Source organism: Zonotrichia leucophrys, chromosome 6, assembly GCF_028769735.1.
Source record: "Zonotrichia leucophrys gambelii isolate GWCS_2022_RI chromosome 6, RI_Zleu_2.0, whole genome shotgun sequence".
Taxonomy (NCBI): domain Eukaryota; kingdom Metazoa; phylum Chordata; class Aves; order Passeriformes; family Passerellidae; genus Zonotrichia; species Zonotrichia leucophrys.
Window position 1 is genome coordinate 9,131,150 of NC_088176.1, and position 12,447 is coordinate 9,143,596.

The 12,447-nt window shown below is 42.1% G+C and overlaps 2 protein-coding genes across 5 annotated transcripts in view; one reads left to right on the forward strand and one right to left on the reverse strand.

The window, feature by feature from the left end:
- VTI1A (vesicle transport through interaction with t-SNAREs 1A) overlaps positions 1-880 on the reverse strand; it is a 256,512-nt gene extending 255,632 nt beyond the window's left edge. For all 4 annotated transcript variants that reach the window (XM_064717431.1, XM_064717433.1, XM_064717434.1 and 1 more), the window contains exon 1: positions 700-880. In XM_064717431.1, the coding sequence (XP_064573501.1) occupies positions 700-793 (94 nt within the window). In that variant the 5' untranslated portion in view covers positions 794-880. The remainder of the gene's footprint in view (positions 1-699) is intronic.
- A 349-nt stretch (positions 881-1,229) lies between these two features.
- On the forward strand, positions 1,230-11,159 carry ZDHHC6 (zinc finger DHHC-type palmitoyltransferase 6). Its single transcript, XM_064717430.1, has 10 exons — positions 1,230-1,596; positions 3,292-3,383; positions 4,332-4,491; positions 5,534-5,695; positions 6,337-6,390; positions 7,803-7,970; positions 8,252-8,293; positions 8,640-8,785; positions 8,874-8,917; positions 10,629-11,159. Exons 1-10 carry the CDS (start codon positions 1,348-1,350, stop codon positions 10,730-10,732), a joined length of 1,221 nt encoding a protein of 406 aa, XP_064573500.1. The 5' UTR covers positions 1,230-1,347; the 3' UTR covers positions 10,733-11,159.
- The last annotated feature ends 1,288 nt before the right edge of the window (positions 11,160-12,447 follow it).

Genomic DNA, 12,447 nt, shown 5'->3' on the forward strand with positions numbered 1-12,447 from the left:
GCCCCGTACTGGGGCACTGATTCCTGTGGGCTGGAAGATTCAGCTGGGCTGATTAACAAGATTAAAATTTTCATCTTTCTACTCTTACAGACAGTATTGACTCTGCTGCAGGGATACATCACGAAATAGACCATGAACGCTGCAGGCTACTGACAAACACATTAAAGTAAACGAACACGGATTTCTTTGAATCTGCTCCTGCCTGTGAGTCACCACAGTCAATTATCCAAATCAAACGTACGAGGAGCAGGCAGCAAAAATACTGATTCAGATTAAGTCACGCACAAAATCTGTCTGTGCCACAGGAAAAACACTTGATTTCCATGAGTGATGTCGTGGCATGATCACAACAACGAGGATTCAGCAGCAATGCTGGCACGGGGAGCATCCCCCAGCAGCTTTAGCTCTGCCCAGCCCTTCAGGAGCACCGGCGGAACCCCAGAGCGGGGCAGAAGGGAAGGGCTGATCCTTACAGCGACCAGCGAGCAAATATTCTGTCACAGTATCCTCAACACATCTCGCTGCTGGGACAGACCGGGGCAGGGCGGTGACAGCGCTGCGTAAGGAGCGAAGAGTGACAGCGCCGAGGGCTCCCTGAACCACGCCGGCACCTCCCGCCACCGCCCTGCGCGCCCACCGCCGGCTCCCGCGCACGGGCCTGCGGAGCGAGGGCCGCGGGGGCGGAGAGCAGCCTCTCACCTCCTACCAGCTTCGGCACCTTCCCGATGCGGCCCGTGATGTCCGCCGTGAGCACGGCGAAGTCCTGCTCGTAGCTCTCGAAGTCGGAGGACATCGCGGCGATGGCGCTGCCGGTGCCGGGGGCGCCGCTCCGCACCGCGCCGCTTCCGCGTTCTGCCACACCAAAACGCGTCCCCCACCCCGCCCCCGGGCTCCTCGCCACACGTTCCGGCGAAACTCAGGTGATTTAACCGGCAAGGCCCAGCCCCTCTCGGCCCTCCCGACAACCCCTGAGCGGCCTTGACACGCGGGATCGCGCCGCACCTCAGGCACCGAGCAGAGGCGGCAGCGGCGGGTCACTCCCGTCCCGCAGCCCCTCATGCCCCGCCTCGTAACCTGCAGGGGAGGGGAACGCGGCTGCGGCGCTACCGGCGGGCCGCTGTTTCCCGGGGGGGCCGTATTGCGTGCGGACCGCGGGCGGGCTGTGGTGGCAGAGCGGGCCCCGCTCCCGCCCCTTCCCCGCCCCTTCCCCGCCTCTCCTCCCACTCCCTTCCCTCCCCTCCCCTTCCCGCTCCCTTCCCTCTTCCCTTCCCGCCCTCTCCCTCGGCGGCCGGCGGGAGCCATGCACGGCGGCGGCGGGGCGGCGGCGGCCGGGCGGCGGTAGCGGCGATGGTGGGGCCGGGCGCGCTGCAGCGGGCGCGCCGCCTGTGCCACTGGGGCCCGGCGGTGGCGCTGGCCGTGGTGGCCGTGTGCTCCGCCACCGCCATGGCCGACGCCGCGCTCTGGTACTGGCCCCTGGACACGGCCGGGGGAAGCGTCAACTTCGTGATGCTGCTCAACTGGACCGTCATGATCCTCTACAACTACTTCAGCGCCATGTTCGTGGGCCCCGGGTACGTCCCGCTGGGGTGGACGCCGGTAAGCGCTGCCTTGCGACCGCCTCGGCCCGGGGCCTGGCGGGGCCCGGCGGGCAGCCCTGGGGCCGGGCCGGCCGCCCCGCGGTCAGGACTGTGCAAATCGCGTGTCCTTCGGTGCCGCTGCTTCTCCTCTGTCCCCCGAGAACGCTGCTCGCTCTGAGGCCACTCCTTCCTCCTTATCTTGTTCCGAAATCTTCCCTTTGCCTCTCCCCGGTTTGCTCTTGCCGCTTCCAGAGTTTCCAGTAGAACCCAGTTTGTTCCTGATACCGAAATCGGACAGATAGAAACTTTCTAACGCAGTTTTGCTCTTAGAAAGCAGCACGCTGGGCCCTTCAAATATCCTTCCTCTAATGGAGTATGCCGAGCGTTGGGTAAACAGAGTTTTTATCCGCCGCACTGATTACACATTCACTAGCTATCCCCACTTATTTAATGTATATGTAGTGCTTTACTTTACATTGTCACTTTCCTTATTGGAAGCCCTTATGTGGCCTTTTGGGGTCTGTTTTGGTGGTATTCTGTGTTCAGTGTTGTAATATTTGGAGGCCGTTCCTTGACCCCAGCTGCAGCAAGCACAGCTCTGTTGATTTCCGTGCCTGCAGCTTTGTCAGCCTTGCAGAGCTGAGCGGGCTTCCTGCCTGCCTGAGTTGCGTCCTTTATCTGCTTCTCCGAGGCTCTGTTCTGTTCTGCTGCCCTTCTCCATCCCCTCCCTGTGCTGTCAGGGCTCTGCTAATGCTGCTTGGCTGGCAGCAGTTGCTGTGCTTTATTGTATTAGGGGCTTCTCAAAGCAAAGCACAGGAAACAAGGACAGATAGCTGGGAATGAGAACCTCAAGGTTATCTGCGTGCTCCTGCAGACACCTGGTTTGGAGATTTTGCTGCTAGCAGTAACAGAAGTAATTAATTTAGAAAATTTCTTTTTTATTTTATGCAAGCCAGAAAATTATATGGTTACCATCTGCTTCACACAGTGCAAGAGAGAAATTTGCATTTCCCGTGCTTCAGTAATCTCTTGGAAGAGTTGAAGCCAAGAATGACACAAGTTCAGTATCTCAAGGCAGTTGCCCAGAGTTGGTGTTCCAGTGGGGTGATGCAGAGTTTAGTGCTGGTCACCTTTCTAATTGTGGAGTATTACTCAGGACAGAGTCTGGGCAGAAGAGGATCCTGATAATCATCTTAGCAGGACAAATGGGTGCAAGATTTTGGCCACTGCCTGCTGTCTGCAAGTGTTGCTGTAGTTGGGGACTGTGTGTGCAAAAGAGATTGTGAGAGAGTTGAACATTAGTGTTTACCAGTGCTGTATCTTAGTAATAAGCTTAGAGTAGATTATTGTGTAAAATGGAGAGAAAATGTGTTCGGAATTTTTTTTTTTTCTTAGAACAATAACGTGCTGACTTTTACTCTCAGAACTTCACTGTGAAATCCTGCTTGTACAGTTGCTCTTCCTGAAGGAAGAACTGTTTATTTCTTTTAGCAGCCAGCACTTTCAACAGTGGGAGATGGCTGTGTTGATAGCCAAGAGATTAGCTGGGAGATGATTTAATTTTGTTTTTTCCTCTCCTTGACGCCTACCATTAAGTTGGGTTGGACTATGAAACACACCCTGTCAGAAGAAATCAGAAGTTAGGAAAATGCCAAGATAAACATTGCCAGCAGAGTTGTGTATACATCTAACACTGCTGTTCTTCTGTTTAAAGGAGAAATCTCAGGATTGCATGTATCTCCAATACTGTAAAGTGTGTCAGTCTTACAAGGCACCTCGTTCACACCACTGTCGGAAGTGTAACAGGTACTGTTCCTCTTCACAGTTGTTGAAAATCCATTTTAGAGCAGCTTCAAACCTCATGATGGGCTGTTACCATAACTTGTGCTTCCAGCACCTGCATTGTAGTTTTTTTAAAACCTTCCATATGAGCACTATAGCCTTTCAAGTGTTTCCACTTTCTAGTTGTATGGTATCTCTACAGTTTTGCTATGTTTTAGTTTAGAAAAATGACTGTCTTTAACATTTTCGTTATAGTTTGAAATCAGTTTCTCTTAAAAACTTCATGATGGTACTAACAAAACAATGCAGTCCTGCTTCAGAGATGCAAATGTAAATACCTAAAAATCATTTGAAATTTTTTTTAAATTCTTAGTCAAAACATTGATGTGCTCTGAGAGTAGAAATACCTCTTCTGTCATCTTTCCAAAGGGGAATTAAAAGTTGATTTGAGTGGAAATTTTGGACTGCTTTTTTTCCACTCTTCACCAAAGCAGGTTTTTGAAGGGAGTTGACACTTTAAGTGACATAATGAAACCTTTTTGGTCAACTTAAGAAGTTTGCACCTTGTTATCTTCCACCACACTTGTCCTGTACAAAGGATATTTTATTATAAATAGCTGTCACTAGAATTTAGTGCATCTTGAAAAAATCAAGGCACTTCAGCTGTCTGCAGTCCGGGCAGGTTGTCCTCTGAAGGACTCCTATGGGAGTGTGGAAAGGATATTGCAACATATGTGTTCATTTGTTATTTCTATAAACCCTGGAAGCACTTTTTATTTGCTTTTTTAATTCTACAACATGGAAATATAATTCTGAATAGCAACTGAAAAGAAACTGTGTCGATCTGATTGTAGAAGTTGGTGGGTTTAAATGAAAGAATGGAGGTTGAGGATTAGAAAATCAGCCATCCTTTGAGTTTTTTGAGAAACATCTTCTCTGTCCTTTATATTAATCAGTATTTATTATTCACAGATGTGTTATGAAGATGGATCACCACTGTCCTTGGATCAACAACTGTTGTGGATATCAGAATCATGCATCTTTCACTCTGTTTCTCCTCTTAGCTCCACTGGGATGCATTCATGCTTCTTTCATATTTATTATGACAATGTACACTCAGCTTTACAACAGAGTAAGAAAACATAACTAAATGCTTAAAATATTATTTGAGTCAGGTGCATAATTTATCTCTGGAAGTAGGTGAGAATTTGGTTTTCTGAGAGGAAACATGTGGAATTCCTTGTTCTTCTTCCACATGCACTCCTAGTTCTGCTGGGTACCTGTAAGATGTATGGGAATGGAGGAGGATTCAAAGAAAGTTGTTTCTATTTTAATTCTTTTTTTTCTTTTTTTTCCCTGTGGCTTCTCATAATCACAGGGAGTTTCCTATTGCTCTACATTGACTGAAGACAGTTTCTGAGTAGCACTTTATGGAGAGAGAGAGAGAGACAGGCTGTGTTTTGGCTGGCACAGAAAACAGCTGCTATTTATTTCCAACACACAAGTTAGATCATATTTATTTTCTTTTACTGGCCACTTTTTTTGAATTGTGTCTTTTGCTTCAAGAAAGAATGTACATTATTTTTGAGACTAAAATATATTAGCTGTAGTTTTTTTAACTGGAAAACTTCAACAGTGAGTAAAGCTCATTCTGGAATACACCCCTTATCTCAGATCCATGGTTAAGATTATAAGCTTTGATTTCAGCCTTTGTGGTTGCACTGAAGAGCTTGATAATGTCACCTGAGTGTAACAGATGAAGTTGTATTTGTAGCAGCTGAGTTGTGTTTGCAGAGGGATAATGTTGGGAATTGCTGTCTGCAGAGCTTTCAGTGGAAACCTGCAGCATTTCCACAGAAAACAGGGACTGTCTGTGCAAACATTGTCCATCTGACACTGATGAATATGAGTTTTTGAACATACCAGAGTCCAGATTTTTTTGCTGATTTTTGGGTGTGTGGAGCTTGCAAGATGGGGAATGATTGTAGTTTCATTTTCCATCTAGCAGCAAACTTCTGAAGATACAAGTCTTTTGAGTACATTTTTTTTGTTACTCTACTTCATCTCTGTGAGGTGTTGGACACTTACTTTCAGAGCCAGATTTCTTAGGGATAACTTGCTTTGTTTCAGCAGTTGGAAAGTTCTAGAGTTGAATGGAATTTTTCTCTTTGCAGATATCTTTTGGGTGGAGTTCTGTGAAGATTGACATGAGTGCAGCCAAAAGAGACCCTCGTCCCATTATTCCCTTTGGACTGTCTGCATTTGCTGCATCTTTATTTGCCTTAGGACTGGCATTAGGAACAACTATTGCTGTTGGGATGCTTTTTATTATCCAGGTGAGTCTATGGCTCTGTTACAAAGAAGTTAAAAGCTGTAAGTTCTGTGTGCTTGTGGAGCAGAAACAGAATTCAGGATTGAGATAAGTACAGTTGTTCAAAGCTTATGTTGTATAACTTTTTCAGGGATTTGTGTAGCTTTGTCCCAGTTTTTCTGCTACCACAGTTTTGTTTTTTTAAAATTATTTTTTCATATTTTTAAATTACTTTTTTATTCTTTTTGATTTTTTAAAATTATTTTTCATTTTTAAATTATTTTTCTTGGATGTGAAAATCTAAGTAAGTAAGAAAATATGAGATGGATTTTATAAACTCCCTGAAAAAGGAAAAATACCTGTCCTGTCCCTGCAGATAGGTGTAAATATATTTGATATATTTCTTAAAATGTTGGAGATCTTTGGAAGGAAACAAAGACACATTTTAACCATAAAGTGCAGTACTGTGTGGTACTGTCTTAAGTGTGTAATTCTAGATCATGTATCTCTGCTGAGGGTTAGCTTCTAACAAATGTTTCACTTAAGTCTATAAAAATTGTTTTGTGCTTTAAAACAAGTTTAGTTTGTTAAATGAAGCTTTCTTTGTATAGGTGATGTATGTCTGCAGAAAATAAATCCTAATTTCACCTAACACTTTTATTTCAGATGAAAGTAATTTTGACAAATAAAACTTCAATCGAATCCTGGATTGAAGAAAAGGTATGCTTTTATTATAATATTCTTGTACTGTTACAAAGTCTATTTTCCATATTTATAATTTTTGTTGCATCTCTGGGTTAAAACCAAAGATGTTATTTCAATTGACAATTTCAACGCTGACCTAACACCTACAACAAACTTTTCCTTTACCATCTCTGAAATTCACTGAAAGAAATGAGAAATCATGTAAATGAATAGATTTTTCTTTTGTTTTGGAGGAGCTTGTTGAACATACAATATTTGCTTTGAAAAGACTTTACTTACCTACTTGAGGGTGTTTTCATCTGAAACTTGAGCTTAGTCATTACATTTGCCTGTAGATGTAGATTGTCCACCTCGCTGACCCATTCAAAGTGGCATCTTTTAACTCATAGTTTTACCTGTTTCTTACTTTGGATTGTAAGGGAGGATTTTCCTTGATTTTAAAGAAGTACTAGAAAATACCTAGTTTTCAGTCCTTTAAATTTCGATTGGATCTCCTTGTCTCTATAAAGGTTTTCACAAGACTTTTCAGGAGAAATACAGTCAAGCAACAGAAGCTAAGTTTAGAGGAAGCAAAACTGACTCAGTATTTAGAAATTAGTTTGGTTCTGCCTGGTTATTTTTTTGTGGAAGTCCACAAGCATTTCATTAATGTCTTGTTGTCTTTCTTTTATTTTGTGTGGCAAATTAGCATGAGAATCTTGTAATACTTAAAGTATTGTAATGTCAGCTCTTTGTATGGCTGGATCCAAGTTCTGGGATAATGGAACATAAGTGAAAGGAATCCCTGTTATTGTAGAATTTGGAATAATATGTTAAAATTTTTACTGTAAAACTCAGGCTGCTAATATGTCCCTTTTGAAAGCTGAGCACAGACTATAATACACAAATATTTAATAAAATGGCATTTTTGCAACAAAGAGAGCACTGTTCTGTGGCTGCTCCACTAGATGTCATCAGAACTGTGGGAATGTAAAGCCCGTGACTACGGAATGTTGGCAATTCAGATCATGCCTGTGTGTGCATTCTTAGAGGAGGAGCTGGCACCACCAGTGTTGAGTCATGTTCATGATCATTAGCCAAAGGATTCTCAGCTGTGGAAGCTTTTGTATGTAACTGAGAAATAGTCAGGCATTAGTCTCTAAAAGAAAGCAGTTAAGTAAGATCAGAGCATGGAGGGAATTATCAATGTAGTCAGTGGACTGTTGTTAAAGAGTAAATGGGGGTTGACAGGGATAGGGGCACCCAAAGCAGACATGCTTCTGAATTTAAGGAGGTTTTAAAGCCTGGGTTGATACAGCAGGAGTTCACTACTGTTGCTTGAAAATATTTGCTCTAGGTCCTATGGACCCATACAGGGCTTATGACCCTTGCTGCTTGACTCTAGTGTAAGGTGTTTTTATGTACTGCATTTCCTAATTATTTTCCAGGCCAAAGACAGAATCCAGTACTACCAAACGGGTGAGACCTTTATCTTCCCCTATGATATGGGAAGTAAATGGAAGAACTTCAGGCAAGTGTTTACATGGTCTGGGATTCCTGAGGGAGATGGCCTGGACTGGCCAGTTAGAGATGGATGTCACCAATACAGTTTGACGGTAACTGCTCCTCAGTGGTGTCTCAAGCTGATTCTCCCCACTATTGTCTGCTTTCCTTTCCAATAATAAACCAGCTTTTTTAATAACTAAAATAAACAGGCTTTAAATACATGTACAGGAGTTCTGTTAAATGTTCTCCCATTTTTGATGCACTAAAAAGTTATGCTTTTGTGAGTGCTTCTAGCTGCTAATGGTACTTCCTGTGTTTGTTGAATGATTTCTATACCTGGTTTCATTTTGTGTTGAATTCTGCCTAAATTTCTATTTTTAATCATTTATAGATAGAGCAACTGAAACAGAAAGCAGACAAGCGAGTAAGAAGTGTAAGTATTTGTTGAAGCTTGGTCTAAAATTACTTTGAAATAATAGAAACAGTGGTATAAATAAATGTAATTAAGTGACACAAACAATGTATAGCAATCTGCTCAGTTACTCTTGGCACTTAGCCTTTGCATTTGCTTCTTAGTTTCCAGATGGGAAGAAACATGATAATAAAGAGGATTGTGCTTCACTGTTAAGCAGTAATTTAGAATTTAGAGTCCCTTTGACAGCCATTGTCATTATATTTAAATCTGTGGTATGCTTGAATTAATTTTTTAGTGTGAAACTTATCAGTAGGGCCATAACTCCTTCAAAAAACCAATTGCTGTGTTCTGTTCCAATCTGTAGGTGAGGTATCGAGCCATAGAAGATTACAGTGGTGTCTGCTGCCCTGTGACTAAAGGTGTTAAAACATTCTTCACAACACCCTGCACTGAAGAACCTAGAATTGCACTGAGTAAAGGAGATCTGATTTTAGCCACCAGAGGCTTAAAGTTAGTGGCTCCACCCCTTTATATTTGGTTAAAAGAAGTACTGAGTTGAGTTCTGGCATCTAATTACCTATTGTGCTTCCTTCCCCAGACACTGGATGTATGGTGAGAAGATTCTCATCTCAGCTGCTGATGGTATGGAGCAGTTAATTTCACTTTTTCTGTTGAAAATTGCAAGTCAATTTTATAGCTATCTAGAAATGTGGCCAATATTATATGTTCACTTCTCAAAATGTAGAATGATAACATTACTGGCACTAGCTTCTCTCCACAGACTTCCCAGTTTTGATAAACATTAATTCATTCTGTCAGACTGACAGAACACTGATGTAGTAGTGTATTGAAAGTTGAGTGGTAAGGGGGACACTTCATATTCTAAGGAAAAGTTAGAGTTTTAGACCATAAAGAGGTTAAGGATTATTAATTTTTTTTATATTTAAATGGTGGTCTGTCTTAAACACATCCAGGCTTCCTACCTACACACTCTATATCTATAGAGATTAATCTTTGTGTATCTTAAAAACTAGGAGACAACATATCTTTGTTTGAAATAATTTCTAGAGACATTATGCATTTATAAAACTAACTGGGGCTGTTGAAGATATTAAAGACTCCTGCTGATCTGCTGGTTAGCATCACAGCCACCTGCATTGAAGCTTTTACATTTTTCACTTCAGATCTCTTGCTTTGGACTGAACTAAAATTTTACCTGCCAGAGGGTGTGTTGGAGTCTGTTGTTTCTTCCAAACAATTGTTAATTCACTGCATGTGCATTTCATATTTGTACGAGTGAGGCTGCCAGCCTCACTGAAAGAGTTCATCCTTTTTGTGGGACGTCTGAAACCTTCATGGGCTGGAAGTGCCCTGGCAGCTCACTCTAATAAACCCGTCCAAACATTAGATACAAATGAACATGTTTGTATTACATTGCTTATTGTGAAGATTAGTAGGACATATCTCCTCTATTGAATGTTGGGTTTTTTAAATCAGCTAAAATGAGTTATGGATGGAGAACTTGGTGAACCCTGAGAGGCTGGATCAGACTAGGCTTCAAAAAAAGGATGAGTTTTGTTAGGAAGGTATAGCAAAATACTGTAAATAAGCAGGAATTAAAAGTTGCACTACAGCAAGATGGCAAAATGAATAAGTAGCAGTTCTTCTGTGGAAAAAGACTCAATGATAATCTTAAGATGAGTCAACACTTTCAGAAAAGAAAAGGCATACAGCTTCCCAGATGCTGATGTAAACCTTCCATCTTCCTGAGCATTGGCAGAGCCTCTGCTGAAGTACTCTACAAATAAAAGCAGTTACTGCATCTCAGGAAAGAGGAAGATCAACTGTAAAGGGGTGAGAGGAAAACAGAGAAAAATGAGAATTATTAGGATAATAGAAACTGTGACTTATAAGGAAAAGCCAAAAGAATTGGGATCGTTTACCTGGAGAGGAATAGGAAATGGGAGACAGCCTGGGTGTGAACACATAGTCATCAGCTGTGTGAAAGTCTGTGGTAGACAAGTTTGTTTTCTGCTTCCTGTGCCCTTGCTGTGTAGAAAAAGGAGCTGTAAACCTGATTTATAGACAGAAAGATTCAGATAGGGTACGAAGACGAATTTTCTCAAGGAAGGTAGAGCACTGCAAAACTTTGGAGATGGCTGAAAGCATTTTAGGTAGTTGGAGAAAATCCGTACATCCCCAAGCAATGATGTTAGAAATTACTTAGCTGTTCTGTGTTGTAGAAGAAAATAACTTGGGTAAGTGCTTGATGGATGTCTCTTCCAGTGCTGTGTTTTTCCTCAGTAGTGGGCCATGTTTTGTTCTAAGTTAATGCAACTTTTCATGTCTTAAGGTGGAATAAGAGAACGAGGCTGGTTCCCTAGGAATTGTGTGGAAAAGTACCAGTATGACTCTGAAACGGATCAACCAGTGGATGGAGAGAAGAAAATCAAATAGCCTTCTAATTTTTTTAAATATGAAATGGAATTTTTACTTCAGACCACAATCCTTTACTTGAAATTTTCTGTATATTATTTTAGACTTCTGCAATGAATATGTTAGGATGAGGTTTTCTTTTCCTCACTGCTGAAAGGGTTGTATTATGCCTGTGCCATGGTTTGCATACTTTTTGAACAATAAATAATTGAAGAAGCCATTCAGTGGATTGCCTTCAAGATGCATCTTTTTCATCCCAAGTCAGGATTGTTTTTTTCTGTTTATTCCTCAGCCGCATCTGATTGTTATGCGTGCTGCTTATCTTTTGTATTTCTCTGAAGCTGCCCCTGAAAATAAACACCTGATTCAAATTCCAGATAAAATTTGTTACCTGTGACTTTTAATGATGTGATTTGTCCACCTCAAATAAATTATACATTCATATTCACTTGTGGGTTCAGTTGTTCTTAGACCTAGAAGAACTTAGTCCATAGGCATGGGAGTGTGAACTGACTGGGAAATTAACATTTAACTTTGTAAGTTGCTTTTCAAAGGTAAAAAGGCAGCAGTTGTTGCAGTAGGAATATTTTGTGCTTTTAATGGCAAAAATCACATCCACCACTGTCTGTTCCCTCTGAAATCTGAGCCAGTACCCAAGAGATCTTGATCCATTTTAGAGTAGAAGGAAGCAGTATCCAAGAAGAAAAATTTTTGTGAATTTTGCTACTAATGATAACAGCGTTTTTAAAGCATTTTCATTTAGTATCTAGTTTGAATTATTAGAAGGAAGACCTTAAATTGGAGTAACTTATACCAACTCAAGGCTTTTTAAATGTCTCCAAAATGCAGCTGGTGCTTTTGTTCTCTCATAGTGTAGAGTTACATGTCAGCCAGGTTGAGAGATTTTGAAAATCAGTTCATGTGGCCGAAGTGGCGCACAAGAGACCAATATAAGACCAATTTACACTTGAATTGCTATATATATTTTATTGTTGAGGCAGTGCCATTTGCCCTCCAAGCATATCTGTTCAGGGAAACATCACTTTATTGTATCAACAGAAGTACTTTCCAGGCACTGCAGCAGGGGGCATCACAGGATTCAGCCTCGATTCTGCAGGTCTCAGTTGCACTGGATTTACTCTCACCAAATAACTTGCTCATTTTTGTGTCCACAACCAGTTCTGGGATAAATTTCTTCTTTCCTGTTTCTTTTTTTTTATTTTCCTCCCCAGTCTCCCATGGGGAGACAGATTAGGCCACCACTGATGTCATGTCACATTGCTTTAAGGAAAGGAAAGGAAAGATAAGCAGCATTGTTACATGGAGTTTCAAAGATGCCTTTACAGCCTCACATTTCTGACAAGCACAGTAAGTGACACAATGGTTACCCTAAGATGTCAAGGTCTTTGGGCCCAGACTAGAAACAGAATTAGGTCCATTGTTTTTACTAGTCAAAGCTAGAGCTGCCTAACAGCAAGAGGGGATCTTTTGATAAATCTTACTTTCATTTTGGGATAGCTGAGCAAGAGCATTAAAGAGGGAGAGGAAAAGCCACTAGCTGTTGAAACAAGACAGGGAAGACAATTTTTGTCTGCAGTCAAAGAGAATTGGCCTAGGAAAGCTGCAGATACACCTTCCCCATGTTGCATCCTTGTTAGCACTGCCTTTTGAACTACTAGAGCTGACTACTGCAGGGACAGGGAGGAGCTCTCAGCAGAGACAGCACAGACTGATGG